General features: G+C 45.6%; 1 protein-coding gene across 2 annotated transcripts; it reads right to left on the bottom strand.

The window, feature by feature from the left end:
* Nucleotides 1-2,998: 2,998 nt before the first annotated feature.
* Nucleotides 2,999-15,030, bottom strand: ctu2 (cytosolic thiouridylase subunit 2 homolog (S. pombe)). Of its 2 annotated transcripts, XM_080869896.1 has the most exons (16): nucleotides 14,824-15,030; nucleotides 12,839-12,913; nucleotides 10,642-10,720; nucleotides 10,444-10,503; nucleotides 9,360-9,420; nucleotides 9,125-9,234; nucleotides 8,768-9,009; nucleotides 8,501-8,636; nucleotides 8,265-8,396; nucleotides 6,927-7,018; nucleotides 6,720-6,817; nucleotides 5,511-5,609; nucleotides 5,325-5,427; nucleotides 4,605-4,671; nucleotides 4,145-4,203; nucleotides 2,999-3,657 (listed from the first exon to the last, which is right to left on the bottom strand). In XM_080869896.1, the coding sequence occupies exons 1-16, from the start codon at nucleotides 14,877-14,879 to the stop codon at nucleotides 3,597-3,599; spliced, it is 1,530 nt and encodes a 509-aa protein (XP_080726022.1). In that variant the 5' UTR covers nucleotides 14,880-15,030; the 3' UTR covers nucleotides 2,999-3,596. The 2 variants fall into 2 exon arrangements, with proteins under 2 accessions (XP_080726022.1, XP_080726023.1); XM_080869897.1 differs by lacking the exon at nucleotides 4,145-4,203.
* Nucleotides 15,031-15,771: the final 741 nt, after the last annotated feature.

Here is a 15,771-nt window from a genome sequence, read left to right as displayed (position 1 = left end):
TGCAGTTGCTGCAGGCTCATCTACAAACATCCATGATGCAAATTTCCACTTCTGTGAACCCCCGAGGATGGTTGCATGGGAAATAACAGCTCGGTCACAGTCAGAGATATTTCAGTGACCTGTCTTGCCCATTGTGACCGTTGGTTTCAGACTCAGAGTACTTTATTAATCCCAGAGGAAATCATGGACGACCTTTGAATCTCAGGTTTCCTTGATTGTGCCTAAATGCAAGTTGATGCTGTATGATCAGATCATTAGATTGTGTTCAACATAGTTGTAGATAGAACTCACAGTGGATTTAACACTTTATAATATTTACAGACTGTTACATTCGCTGTGTGTGAGGCCAGCCTCCCAGTGTGCTAATGGGCTACACTGATTGAGCATCCTTCAATTATTGACACTACTTTCAAATATATTCAGAAAAGTGAGTTAATGCAGATCTCTCGTGCGTACCAAGGACATATTGGATCTAACCTTTTCACGATAAGCCACAGAAAATTCAAGTATTTAGGCAAACAGGTCATTTTAAGGCTCTGCAATTAAGTCTAAAACTAGATTTGGACCACTGGAAGGCTTCGCCTCTTTCAACTCTATCAAGATGTTCGTACTTCCTAAATGTCTTCATCTGCTTCAAAGTACAAATGTCTTGCAGTTGCCCAAATAATGGCTGGCCAGTAAATGTTAGAGTATTTCTGTACTGGGTGAAGAGGGATCCCATGAGCCCCAGTCAGATGGTACAGGAAGGAGCTTCAGGTATACAAGCCAATCTCAAACCACACACTCAACCCAGTTCAAACTGGGAATCAGTTTAGAAGAGCCTTTAACTTTACTGGGTTGTGGTTAGCTGCAACAGTAACAACAAATGTTTACCCTTCTGTAACTGATGATGCATTCGATATGTGACCGGTCACTGCAGGTACTGTAGACCATTACAGCCTCAGAGACCGAGGAAATGTTCCTCCCACTGAAAAGGCTACATCCATTAAAGATAGAACTTAGAAGAACATCTGGTTTCTCATGTACCACCTCGAGCTGCAATCCCTAACCTTAAAGTTACTTTAACATGTCCGTCATCATCTGTAAACAGCAGCATCAAGAGCGCTCTCAGCACTAACACACGCTGGATCTGGAAAGTATCCACATGAAGTTTTTGTCCTGATACAGCCCAAAATCCATTCAGTTCATTGACACTCACCCTTTGACACCATCCAATTCAATTTTATTTATATAGCGCCAAATCACAACAAAAGTCGCCTAAAGGCGCTTCATAGGCTACGTTCACTCTGCAGGTCTTAATGCTCAATTCCGATTTTTTGATCAAATCCGATTTTTTTGTCTGCTCGTTCACACTACAAATAAAATGCGACAGCAAACGCTCTCTAGTGTGAACGCTCAAAGCGGCCGCATGCGCAAAAGAAGATGTCACACACAACGCGCTCTGTTTAGACCCAGAGCAACAGTATGTTTGACTGATGGCCTTAATATAAAGACTTCGGTCTTCACGTTTCCCAATTTTTGCTTTAAGTTATTTTGTTATTTACATAATAATGTAAATAACCTAATAATGATCCTTATTGCTGTTTAAGAGAGGAGCGGTGCTTCAAAGGATAGCTGTAGATTTCTGTCAGAATCTGCAGATTATACAGAACAAATAAAATGTTTACGTTGTCTTCCCAACAGTTTCACTGACATCTACACTGGATGGCCGGAAGCGTTCGCGATGTCTTCTCGGGCGCTTCTCTGGCGCTGATAATTGGCTTCAGTCTTGTGTCGGTGACGTAAAAGGCGGATTTAATGCGACTTGACCGTTCAAACAGCAGTCGCTTTCTAAAACATCGGATATGTATCGGATTCAGTACCACATACGAAAGTGACCCAGATCGGATTTGAAAATATCGGATTTGCGCCGTTCACACTGTCATAGCATGATCGGATATGGGTCGCATAGGGTCAAAAAATCGGATTTGATGCGCTTTCGCCTGCAGTGTGAACGTAGCCTTAGATACAGAGAAAAACCCAACAATCATATGACCCCCTATGAGCAGCACTTTGGCAACAGTGGGAAGGAAAAACTCCCTTTTAACAGGAAGAAACCTCTGGCAGAACCAGGCTCAGGGAGGGGCGGGGCCATCTGCTGTGATTGGTTGGGGTGAGAGAAGGAAGACAGGATAAAGACATGCTGTGGAAGAGAGACAGAGGTTAATAACAGATATGATTCAATGCAGAGAGGTCTGTTAATACATAGTGAGTGAGAAAGGTGACTGGAAAGGAAAAACTCAATGCATCATGGGAATCCCCCGGCAGCCTACGTCTATTGCAGCATAACTAAGGGAGGATTCAGGGTCACCTGGTCCAGCCCTAACTATATGCTTTAGCAAAAAGGAAAGTTTGAAGCCTAATCTTGAAAGTAGAGATAGTGTCTGTCTCCTGAATCCAAACTGGAAGCTGGTTCCACAGAAGAGGGGCCTGAAAACTGAAGGCTCTGCCTCCCATTCTACTTTTAAATACTCTAGGAACAACAAGTAGGCCTGCAGAGCGAGAGCGAAGTGCTCTAATAGGGTGATATGGTACTACAAGGTCATCAAGATAAGATGGGGCCTGATTATTTAAGACCTTGTATGTGAGGAGCAGGATTTTGAATTCTGGATTTAACAGGAAGCCAAAACAGGAGAAATCTGCTCTCTCTTTCTAGAGATAGGTTGATCATATTTAAGATCGAAGCATTAATTAATGGCAGGACTTCTTTGATCAGTTTTGTAGGAATGGGGTCTAAAAGACACGTTGATGGTTTGGAGGAAGTAATTATTGAAGTTAACTCAGAAAGATCAGTTAGAGAAAAAGAGTCTAACTTAACATCAATGGTACTAAGAGTAGCTGTAGATAATATTACATCTGTGGGATGATTACTGGTAATTTTTCCTCTAATGATAAAAATTTTATTTTTATTACCATAACAACAACTTCTCTGTAAAGTACGCACACACAGACACAGGTGGAGTTTTAGTAGATTTTAATAAAAAACACAAAACGCAGTTTTTAAATGTTTCATCGAAATTCAACGATTTCTGACGACATGATCGACTGAATGTGTTTGAATAAAACTTTGTTTTGTGTGTGTTTGATTTGTGTTGATGTAAACAGTCAGTCACACAAGGAGGAGATGGACTCCTGCTATAGTTCCACTCACTGCCATATTGTCTTTTTGATATGTGAAGGTTTATTAAGGACATGTGATGGAAATAAAGAGATTAATGTTACATGTTGTCACATTCATGATACAATCTTATCTGTACGAGAACAGAAGAAGCAAGAAGACTCAGCTCAAAGAAAAGAACTAAATCATTTAAAAGAATGCAAGATTGCTCCACACACACACACACACACAGACGCACACACAGACACACACACAGACACACACACACACGCACACACACGCACACACACGCACACACGATCTCTAATGATGTGATTGTTAAACATGAACTCGGTTCCTTCCTGCAGAGCTTAAGTGTGAGTGTCGGTGTCCAGTTTCCTTGAAGAAACCTTTCCTCCACCCTCTTCTGGCGTGGGGGGCGGGGCTTCTCCTTTTGTTTCTAATTTCCTTCGTCACCATCGTCCAGCAGGAAGTCACTGATCTCCTCTCTCATCTGAGACCTGCAGAGCACAACGACCCAGTCAGCCCTCGATCGCCTGCAGTCTCACTGTAAATGCAACATCTGTATTCCTAAGAAAGCACAGCTGGCAGACAGACGATCATAGAAAGAAGTGGAAACGATGCGATTTGGAACAACGTTGTTTGGTTGGAACAAAATAGGAAACAGCACTACATCCTTGTGATGCTTCTTTATTTTTTAAATAAGCCAGTCTTTACACATCAGCACGTTTTACCTGTGGTCGGTTTAACTAACACAGACGACTTTCAGGGCGGGTGACTGCAAAGAGGACCGCGAGAAAGGCGCAGCTCAAACTGTCCAACACGCTTTCCCAAAGCCACCGTAAATATGACGTCATACTTTACATCACATCATGGGTACAGTGTCAGTATCACGCAGGGAGGTCTGCAAACTGCCCTCAGAGTGAGGAACTGTTCCTAACTATGATGCAAACGCCGTCAAAGAAGAGTGAAACAAACAGCCCCCACCTCCTTTGCCTCCTCTGAGCCTCTGACAGGATGTACTGAGGGAGGTGATTCACTGTCGACTGGAAAGGAAACAAACAGGCTGGATGTCAGATCTTCATACTCTGATTGGTTCATACCAAACATGGTGTGTGCTGCTCATGGTCGTCCTGTTCGCTGCGCTGATGGCTGACTACGTCTGAGTCACAGGTATGTGTTATAATGTTTGAAGTGTTGCTACTTGATGCCACAACTCCAACAAATACGCAAAAACACCAATGACCCCGCTCTCCCTGACCTCGCTGCAGTGGACAGCCGTTTCCATGTATTTGTGTCAGTGTTGATGGCGCACTTGCACATCAGCGTCCATCTAAGTGTAACAAAGTCTTTGAAAAGTACAAGTTCAAAAATCTTTTTTATGCCTAAAGAAGAATAACGGTCGTCATAATTCATGCATGAAAGGGTCGAACACGTCATCACTCACCATGTCTCTGACAGTCAGTGCACAGCTGTAACACAACAGGCTCTTCAGACGTGTTGTTTCTGGTAGTCTGTAATACAAGTGCAATACAGAAAGCTCAGCTATGAGCACCCACAGGGACGAGTCTGCAGTCGATGCTTCAAAAACTGTTTCAATGAAGAAAGGAAACAGCAGACGAGCACACGATGCACAGAAGAAGAAATGTGGAAGACGTTCCTCCCAGTTCACTTTTAGGACTTGACTGGTTTTTAGATGAAATCCATCCTACAGGATATAATCTCAAACACTTTGTTGCAGGCACGTGTGAATGAAAGCATGAAAGTGTCCAAATGACAGCATGCTGCCACTGTAATAGATTACCCTGTAATGTTACAGGTCTTATACCCACAGAGGGGCCTGTGGTTGCAATTATCTCAAGAAACCTGAACTTGCCTAGCCACGAGCTTTCCTCCAAACCTTAGCAGTTACAGATCAATCGAGCTGAGAAGGACCAATCCTAGCTCTTATTTTTAAACATTACAGCAGTCTCAAAATAAGCAGGGATTAAACTAGAGGTAACCAAGAAGCCAGGCCAGTGAAGAAAATGTCAAAGCTTATTTCTTACATTACCGACTCTCATCAAAGAAATGTGTCAGAGTGTGACACAGCACCTAGTGGATGCACCTCATACAGTTTAGCAAACATTTGCCACATATGTCTGAAAAAGAGAAAATAAACACTTACTTAGCAGAAGAACAGCAGCCTCCATCACTTCCTGCTCTCCCACAGCCCCGCCCTTCTGCAGAGGAACAGCACTGTGCGGTGAGAGGCGGCGACTCCGGCCTCCCTGTTTAACAGAAGCCGTCGTAAAAACACAGCTTTGTATCCATGTAAAGTGGAGCTTGTTCAGTTCTGAAGCAGTCACTGTACCTGGCTCTGGCCTCGGGGTTTCAGCAGCGCTGCCTCGCAGACACTTGGACCCGGACAGCTGATCTGATATGAGCGTGGCCTGGAAGGCCGACGCCTCCTCTGAAAAGATGAAGACAGACAGGTTCAGTCGCGCCGTCCTGAACCAGAACGATGTCCTGCAGATGGTTTTCACCAGAGACTTCATCCCAGGATTATAACACTAACAATGAACAGCAGCCTAGAGCCTCATAATCCAGTGTTACCCTGTGCGGTCACTGCCACAAGTCAGCATATAAACAGATTTAAATACAGATATTAGACGATGCTGTTAGCATTAAGTGTTACTACACTATTATTAATATGTTTATTACCACAGCAGCTATAACACTGGTATTTCACACTACTTTGTAATTAGGTGGTCATAACGTGCCATTACCACAATATTACCGTTATTCTACATGATTATTGAGCTGTAGCAGAAATGGCGTCTGCTGGTCTTTTCCTGATTATGACAGAGTATTGATCCATTATTGATGGGACCATGTGGGCTCTCTGTGTGACACGCGAGCTCTGCTGCTCTGTGCTCAAAGATGTTTGTATGAACTGCTCCACAGTCTGTTATTAACATTGTGAATGTGAGCAAGAAAGAAAACATAATCTTCAAAGCTGTAATTACAGTCCTGTGGCTGCAGCACTTTGGCCTTGTTTCCACATTTAGAGGGATATAATCCAGTGGTTCGCTTTCAAAATAAAAGACACGCACCAGATAAGAAGTTGCAACGCGCGTTTGCGTACATGAGAGGAGGACAGACATTTGTTTAGAACTCTGACGGATGTCGAAGAAGAAAGCTCCTCTAAGCAGTTACGTTGGTGTTGCTCCACCTCCAAAGAAATGTCAGGCGTCCGAACCGCAACAGAAGCGCGTATTCTTGGAGAAGTGGCTGCAGGAGGTGAGCTGGCTTCAAACAAACGATGAGCGCACGGAGATGTGGTGCAGAATGTGCCGTGACAATCCCACTCCCACTCTAGCGGACAATCACAGTCCAAACGCGCGTTGCAACTTCTTATCTGGTGCGCGTCTTTTATTTTGACAGTCATTGCGCACCTGCGGACCCCTTATGTGCAGCCCTGCTTATAAATAAAGCTGAAGTGGAGCACTGTAATGTGCACAGTTACTCCTGTGTGTCAGTGATCTGCAGGCTGGCGCTGCCTGTGGAGCGCCTCACTCACCCACAGCAGTATCCAGGCTGCACAGACACAGCAGACATCGGTCACAGCCGTCGGCTCCTGACCTTTTCCTACATGCAGTCTGCAGCTTCTCACTGGTCCTGCGTAACACACGTGCTGGGTTTAACAGCGAGACTGTCTGAGGAAACCTGCAGCACACATGATATGTTCAAAGCGCTGATGTGCATGAAGCATGTGTGTAACTGCAACCTGTAGATGGTGCTGACAGTGGAGGGGAAGTCTGTCTGCAGTTTGGTGACAAAACTCTCTGTGAGACGTTGGATGCTGGCCTTATCCACCGTCTGTGGAGCACAGAGCAACAAAACTGTACACAGGCTGGAAACCCTGAGACTCCTGGAGGAGGCGCAGGGAGAGGAAGAGACGATGCACACAGCAAAGGTCCTGACGTCTCAGGTGATGATAACAAATATGTCAAACATAGAAAACCTCCCTCCGTCTGTGATAACACCCATTTCTGTCTCTGCCAAAGTTTAGCAGCCTCGTTTCCCCTCGCGCAGTTTCTGAGAGAGCTTTGCTCACACAGTTCAAGCCAAACCATCGTATTCATGATGAAGCCCAGCTTAACCATCCAGGAACCTACAATAAGGGACTTCTTCCTGATAAGCCGGTGAAGAAGCCTGGATTTAATCTGAGGTCGTTTAGTTACAGGGAAGAAAAAGAAGATGGAGCGCTTTGCTCGAACAAGGACATTAATAAACATGAATGGTTCAAAGATGTAAGGAGGGAAGCAGAAACTGTCCCGTGGGAACAGTGCACAGCGGCACAGGTCATGTACACATCTGTACACATCTGTACACGTCTGTACTGATGGTGCGCGTTTCATGAATAACCTTGATTATTTGTGGAAGTCGGGATCAGAGAGTAAAATCCTGTTTGTTCTGGGGCGCACGCCTGAACCCGACGTCCTACAGGCTGTCCATAACACAGGTCTGAAGCAGGGTCTCAAAGCCGTGGCCCGGGGGCCACTTGTGGCCCATGTCACACCCTCTTGCGGCCTGCATGTTAACATGAAGAAATATGATGCAGTTTGGTCCCTGAAGTGACTTTGTGTTTGTTGTTGAGTGCAATGTTAAAACAAGTTGTGTAAAGGATGTAATATGAGCAGAGTGCAAACGTGCTGTGGCTCATGTGTGTAGCTGTGTTGTGTTAGATGTGAACACAGCAGACGTGTGTGCGCAGACGAGCCGTGTGTTAGTTAAGAGGGAGGAAAACAATCTGTTCATGTTTGCAGTTTTGTTACATGAAATTTAAAACAAACAAACAAACAAACAAACAAACAAACCAACCACTTTCAGAAACATTTCTGTTTTCCTGTTTGTTTTTGTACTACGTGAACAGGCCGTCCAATGAGCTGGCAGCGCCTGCAGCGCCCCCCACAGGCTGACTGACAGCTGTTCCAGCTGTGACTGACAGCTGTTCCAGCTGTGACTGACAGCTGTTCCAGCTGTGACTGGAGCGTTTGCTTTGCTGCTCTGACGCTGCTGCACATTAAAGCCTTTCACACACTTTGAATGTTTCATGCTTTACCTTCGTGTCCACACTTGGAATAACAACATAGGGCACAGTGAACAGATGGTTGTAGTAAGCTACTTCTTTGGCAGAGTAGTCTCTCATTGGCCGCACTAATATGATGTCACCGTATCTGGAGTCAGAGAAACCCTGTTTAAAACAACGACAGCATTAAGAGCAGATTTGCTTTAAGTCAAACTTTAAATGCTGGAATACGACCTGATCCTTTACACGAGGTGACGAGGTATACGCACTGTGTCCTGGGCCAGCTGGGCTCCTCTGCCCAGTGATATGCTGGTGAGAAGTTTAACAGCCAGTCGGGTGCAGCTGTCTCCCAGCATCAGTTTGCTGTAGCCCTCTGTACGAGCTGTGTGCACCAGCAGATGCTGCCTTTGAGGAACACAACACAGTCAGGTCAGGGGCTCACGTGGTGGACAAACTCAGTCGGGAATCAAAGAACCGTTTCGTGTCTAAGCAGCAAAAGCATCACAAGTAGGAGAAGCGAGTGCTTGACGCCTGACCTTAGTGTGTTCAGCAGCTCTTCTCTGGCCGTCAGCGTTTTAACTGAACCGAGCAGCTGCTGCAGCATCAGCGTGTGCGACTCCTGAACGCGAGGCAGCAGCGTCTTCTTTGGTTCTTGTGGCCTCGGAAAGTTGCTGCCGTCAGTCTCGACAAAGTGATGCACGGCTGCTTTGTAGGCGCTGGCAGGTTGCTCTGAGGGCGACGGATTGGTCGCCACGACCGAAGCGGGCAGGTCCAGCACCTTAGAGAACATCGGCGTATATTTAACACAGACGCTGGTTCAGACAGACCGCTCTGTGACCAGCTTCAGTCTAATTAACATCAAGAGCAGCAGGCTCGGCCGGCTCTACACAGACCTGCTCCAGAGGTAAGATGTAGAAGGGGAAACCAGTAGCCTGAAACACTGCCTGGAGCTCAGCCACTGTCCTCTGTCGCTCCTCCACCGACTGACCTATCGCAGCACCCTCTGGGAACAAAGACACACCCCTTTACAAGGTTTCTTTTTTAGCCAGAATCATTTCAGAAAAACGTCACCAGAGACGCAGAAATAGAAGAGAAGAGCCTTTACTGTCCGTGTGCAGCCAGACGTACCGTCGATGAAGGCAACGCCAGGCACGAATCTCAGCTTCTTGTTCGCTTTCTGACTTAAACCCTGTGAAGAACATCATTAACTATTTATGGCAGTTAGAGATATTTTAATGCCGGTTTTAAGAAGTTGATAGACTATAATATAATATTTCATGCTTTTCTACCACAACAGTGGATCCAGCATCAACTCAAAATCCTGCTCCTTAAATAATCAGGCCCCATCTTATCTTAATGACCTTGTAGTACCATATCACCCTATTAGAGCACTTCGCTCTCGCTCTGCAGGCCTACTTGTTGTTCCTAGAGTATTTAAAAGTAGAATGGGAGGCAGAGCCTTCAGTTTTCAGGCCCCTCTTCTGTGGAACCAGCTTCCAGTTTGGATTCAGGAGACAGACACTATCTCTACTTTCAAGATTAGGCTTCAAACTTTCCTTTTTGCTAAAGCATATAGTTAGGGCTGGACCAGGTGACCCTGAATCCTCCCTTAGTTATGCTGCAATAGGTGTAGGCTGCCGGGGGATTCCCATGATGCACTGGGTGTTTCTCCTCTCTGCATTTAAATATGACTTATTATTAACCTCTGGCTCTCTTCCACAGCGAGTCTTTGCCCCCTCTTTCTTCTCTCACCCCAACCAGCAGCGCAGGGGTGGGGGGCAACTCCAGGCCTCGGGGGCCGCTGTCCTGCAGCTTTCAGATGATGATCCATCACAGCTGATTCAAACGGCTAAATGACCTCCTCAACATGTCGTGAAGTTCTCCAGAGGCCTGCTGATGACCTCATCGTGCGATTCAGGTGTGTTGACCCAGGGTGAGATCTAAACCTGCAGGACAGCGGCCCTCGAGGCCTCGAGTTGCCCACCCCTGCAGTAGCAGCAGATGGCCCCGCCCCTCCCTGAGCCTTTCTTCCTGTTAAAAGGAGTTTTTCTTTCCCACTGTCACCAAACTGCTTGTCCTACTGATTGCAGGGCTTTTCTCTGTTGTATGATAGTAAGGTCTTTATCTTACATTATAAGGAGGCAGCTGTTGTTGTGATTTGCACTATATAAATAAAACTGAAGTGAAATGACTTGTGGTGACAATGACACACCTCTTGAACTTGTCTGAGCATTGAACAGGAAGAAGGGCCTCCGGACACAGCCAGCAGGACCTGGATCAAAGGAGGCACACAGTTCTGACGCTGTCACAAACACTTCCAGCTTCTGCTGATTATTCTGGCTCAAAGACAAACTCGGACAATAAAATGGAGCAAAGTGAATTTTGTTGTGTTGAGTCAGGAACGACTTACCTTCTCTCCGGGGAAAATGATCCTGTTCTTGCCGAGCACAGCTTTGAACTTGTGAATGAAGAAATCTTTGAAACAGAGCCTGAACGACACAGAAACAGGATGTGAGCACAGCCACTGCAAACACGCTAACACCTCACATGACCTCCATGTACAAACGCATTTCTTTCAAACATCAGAAACTGTGCTGGGCTCACAGTACAGAAAAAACTTTTGTGTTCTCAGCAGCCAGTGTACGTCTATTCTTCACCAGCCTGAGCCGCGCGTCTCCACTGAGGGAGGAAGTCCACCTGACAAAGAAGCATCTGTGGTGGGCTGTGGAAACAGGCCAGAGCCAGTCTGGCTGAGCTGGATGCATCATGCCAAGCAAAGTTATGCAGGGTGGGCCGTTTCTATGGATACACCGTAATAACATGGGAATGGTTGGTGATATTAAAGTCCTGTTTGTGGCACATTAGTATATGTGAGGGGGAAACTCCTCAAGATGGGCGGTGACCATGGTGGCCATTTAGAAGTCGGCCACCTTGGATACAACTTTTGTTTCTTCAATAGGAAGAGGACCATGTGACACATCAAACTTATTGGTAATGTCACAAGAAAAACAATGGTGTGCTTGGTTTCAACGTAACTTTATTCTTTCATGAGTTATTTACAAGTTTCTCTTTGTTCACAGCCATTGACATGTCGAAGAGGTTAACACGTGAGGATCGAAATCGTGCTGATATCTGGTGAACGCAGTAACCGGGTCATTGCAGCAGATTTCAATGCAAGACCCCCTACGAGACCACCCATCTCCCATGCTACAGTCAGCAAACTGCTTGCTAAGTTTGGTGACACTGGTTCAGCGTTGGATTTGCCAAAATGTGGACGCAAGAAAAGTGTCACTAATGAAGAAACATCAGTGGCTGTCCTAGCTTCATTCAGCAAGAGCCCACAGCGTAGCACTCACCGCATGTCACTGGAGAGTGGCATTAGGCGAACGTCCCTTCGGCAGATATCAGCTACTCACAAATGGCACCCTTACAAACTCCAGCTGCTGCAGCATCTCAATGAGGATGACCCAGATCGGCCACAGAATTTGCAGAATGGGCAAAACAAAAACTGGAACAGGACCCTCAGATCACGCAGAAGATTTTGTTCAGTGATGAGGCAAACTTTTATGTGAATGGTGTTAACAAACAAAACCACCGCTATTGGTCTGACACTAACCCACAGTGGATGGATCCCTCCAAGACTGTTGGAACAACAAAAGTGATGGTTTGGTGTGGTATATGGGAACAACGATAGTGGGTCCATTCTTCATCAATGGAAACCTCAAGGCCACTGGATATTTGAAATTTCTACATGATGATGTGTTTCCCTCTTTATGCACTGAAGCTGGCACGTTCCCTGAGTTTTTCCAGCAGGATGGTGCACCACCACATTATGGGTGCAGGTCCGAGCATTCCTAGATGAACAGTTTCCTGGAAAGTGGATTGGTCATCGTGGGCCAGTTGAATGGCCCCCAAGGTCTCCCGATCTGCCCCCTTAGACTTTTATCTTTGGGGTCATCTGAAGGCAACTGTCTCTGGTGTGAAGATCCGAGATGTGCAGCACCTGAAACTACGGATACTGGATGCCTGTGCTGGCATTTCTCCTGCGGTGTTGCTATCAGTGTGTGAAGAGTGGGAGAAGAGGGTTGCATTGACAATCCAACACAATGGGCAGCACACCGAACACATTTTATAAGTGGTCAGAAACTTGTAAATAACTCATGACAGAATAAAGTTACGTTGAAACCAAGCACACCATTGTTTTTCTTGTGACATTACCAATAAGTTTGATGTGTCACATGACCCTCTTCCTATTGAAAAAACAAAAGTTGTATCCAAGATGGCCGACTTCTAAATGGCCCCCATGGTCACCACCCATCTTGAGGAGTTTGCCCCCTCACATATACTAATGTGCCACAAACAGGACTTTATATCACCAACCATTCCCATGTTATCACGGTGTATCCATAGAAACGGCCCACCCTGTAGTTTGTCTGTTCCACTGTCCATGAGCGCACGGTGGTGGCTACGCTCACCGTCATCACAGATGCAGTCATGTATCCCTGCAGTGAGGCACACTGCTTACCTTAAAAACACCCCAGCCACCACAGATGAGCTCTCAGTGTTATCTCTCACAGCTCTACATGTAGAAATGCTGCGCAGCTTACCTGCAGTACGCATCTCCTGCTCTGATGACCAAAGCTGCAGGCGCCTCTTTGCATCTGACACATTTCTTTGAAACACTAACAAACAGGAGAAGAGCAGCCATGTTAAAGCAGGAATGACACTGATGATGACAGTGAGGCGATCTGGGATTGTGTTCTCCATGGTTCCCTGTGGTTCTCCATGGTTCCTCCAGCAGAGTTCCAAAGACTTAAGTTGTAGCAAATAGTGATGCATGACTAAGGTTGTTTTTCATTTATACAATAAGCATTTTTAAACATATTTAGTGTTGTTGAAGTGAAGTGTTTACTGAAACCATTTCTCAGTTTCAATAATTGATATGCTGCGTTTATTCTATTTTCAGTAAACACAGCGTCTTTACTATTTTCCTAATATCAGGATCACTTCAGGAATTGCATTGAAGCTTGTAAGTTCTGCTGTGGCTTCATATATGAGAGAGAGGTCCGCTTCTGTGATGCTGAGTTTCAGTGTGTAAATAAATAAACCTCCAGAGAATCCTGCAGGTCATCTCAGCCAAAAATCCCCACATTTCAACCCGTCTGGTTATGACTGAGGAACAAAGGGCCCTGAGGCCATTCCCCAACTCTCTGTGAACGGCACTCACGGCCAATGATCAATGATCATGATCATTCCCACATCGATGATTATAAACTGGGCAGCACGGTGGTTAGCACTGTTGCCGCACAGCAACAGTGTGGAGTGGAGTTTGCATGTTCTCCCCGTGTTTGCGTGGGTTCCCTCCGGGTACTCCGGCTTCCTCCCATTATCGGTTAATTGGATAATCCAAATTGCCATTAGGTGTGAATGTGAGTGTGAATGGTCGTCTGTCCCTGTGCGTTAGTCCTGCGACAGACTGGCGACCTGTCCAGGGTGCACCCCGCCTCTCGCCCTATGACAGCTGGGATTGGCTCCAGCGGAAGTGGATGGATGATTATAAACTGACCTCCCAGCTAGTTTCAGTCAGTCTAAGGTTGGAAACCTGCAGACTGACTGAAGGAGTCACCTGGTGATGATGAAACGTTTCTCTACGTCCAGATGAACAGGAGGTCTGCTGATTCAGTCACAGCATTCTGCCTTTTGTTCGCTTTATGTTTAAAAAACATCAAAACTCCACGGTGGGCTTAGCACACAGACTGTACCTCCTCCATCTACAGAGGCAAACAAAGTGAACCTGGATGAACTGGAGTGGGCTGCACTCCTCCTCTGAATGGAGTTTAAATTAAGTGGATGAGTGTCCCCAGTGTCACTGATATGCCACCACAGCGAGCTCAGCTACGGCCCAAAACGCCGGTTTGCACAGCCCGTGACGTAAAGGGCGGTGTTCCATGACCTGGCTGGTGTTCGGTGCAGAGTTCAGGTGGAGTTTTTACGGCGTCCTGACTTATTACACGAATGTTTTTACACCTTTTCGTACGGGTTGGGGAAGCGACGATTTTGGGCTCAGATGGCCTGCTGCTCTGGCACAAGTGTTCCTCTGATCTCAATATTATCAAGTGTGAACTTGAAGCTATTAAGGGACGTTCCAGTACATGTATTTGTAATGTACCGGTTAAAATGAAGTGAGATACTTAGAGGTAATAATAACTAAGGATCAGCAAAGAAGAAGATGCTTAAATCTGGACGTAGACTCAACCAGCGGCTCCGGACAGAACTGATGAGTCAAGCGGAGAGAAGCTCGGCAGCTCTGTCTCTGCATTATCGCAGACTCATTATTTAAAGCTGTTCTCATGAATGCATGTGATAAAGCTAAGCTTTACGGATCTTAGCACTTTAAACGATGCAGATGAATTGGCTACAACATTCACAGACACATCCCAGCTGCTGGACTCTTATTCCCCTCCATGTGATATCCAAACTAATGCGGTTATGATATCGATCAAATCCCAGCTAAGCTTATCTGCGTTTCATCGCTGGGCCTTTTTATCATCCATAAACATACTTATTGTCAGCACTGTAGACCTCAGCCTACCTGGGCGCGGCGGCGCGCTCCATCTCCCCCCGGTAATCTTCCTCCACCTGACACATCGCGGCCGTTAGGAGAGAAAACAGCAAGCAGCCAAAGCGAGCTCCAACTGCCAGATCAGTGAAAGCTCCAGCAGCTGATTCGTTTCATCAGCAGACCAGCACTGACCCACTGCCTCCACACCACAGGCTCGTGTCTGAATCGTGTCACTGTTTGATGACGTAGGAAACGCTTCTTTGGTACACCGTGAGGTATGTCGCCACCTAGTGGTGTGGAGAGTAGGCTGTTTGTTTAAAATCCTGGAAAGTGTTTTCTTGCAGACACAGGTGTATACGTCACTCAGGTGATGTAAACGTGTTACAGCGTGACCTCAGTGTTGCCGTTATGGCGCAGACATTGTTTTGTTGTCCCTGTCTTTAAGTATAAACAATATAAGTAGAAATGGGCTTATCCTTTTATATACATTTCGAAATATAAGCAAGAAAACTAAGTACCAAACTGTAACTATTAACTATCTGATATGGTGACTTTGTATTTTAGATTTTCTCAGTGAGGTTTAAATGTTTTGCAACTGTAAGTGTTGTTTTTATGTACCCTCACATATCAATGAAACCCAGAATCATTGCAGAAAAACCGCTATCATAGCCTCAAAGAGGCAAATGGATAAAAGCAATCATTACATATACCAGAAATCTCGTATTAGATGACAATGCACTATGCACATATTCAAACTAAAAACACACATTATCCCTGCTGATGGTTAGTTTAATGTAACCTTTCTTGCACAGGCTGTTGTTCCCCTGGTAACATAACATTACTACCTTTATAAATAAATGGCAACAACACAATTCTTTTAGGGGTTTGGGTTTTTTTAAATGAAAGACTCCAGAGATGGTTTAAATCGGATTCATAAGCTTTTAAGGTAGGCCACACTGATTGCCACGGAATGAGGAA

The sequence above is a fragment of the Rhamphochromis sp. 'chilingali' genome, assembly GCF_963969265.1.
Source record: "Rhamphochromis sp. 'chilingali' genome assembly, chromosome: 20".
NCBI lineage: Eukaryota > Metazoa > Chordata > Actinopteri > Cichliformes > Cichlidae > Rhamphochromis > Rhamphochromis sp. 'chilingali'.
This window is presented reverse-complemented; position numbering and strand designations above follow the sequence as displayed.

Bases quoted from the DNA above. Each gene is read 5' to 3' on its own strand.
- ctu2 (XM_080869896.1), bottom strand. From the start codon at position 14,879: ATGTGTCAGGTGGAGGAAGATTACCGGGGGGAGATGGAGCGCGCCGCC. The intron at 6,818-6,926 runs GTTGCAGTTACA...TGTGTTACGCAG, and splicing joins ACTGTCAGCACCATCTACAG to GACCAGTGAGAAGCTGCAGA. The intron at 4,204-4,604 runs GTGAGTGATGAC...TTTCCTTTCCAG, and splicing joins CACTGACTGTCAGAGACATG to TCGACAGTGAATCACCTCCC.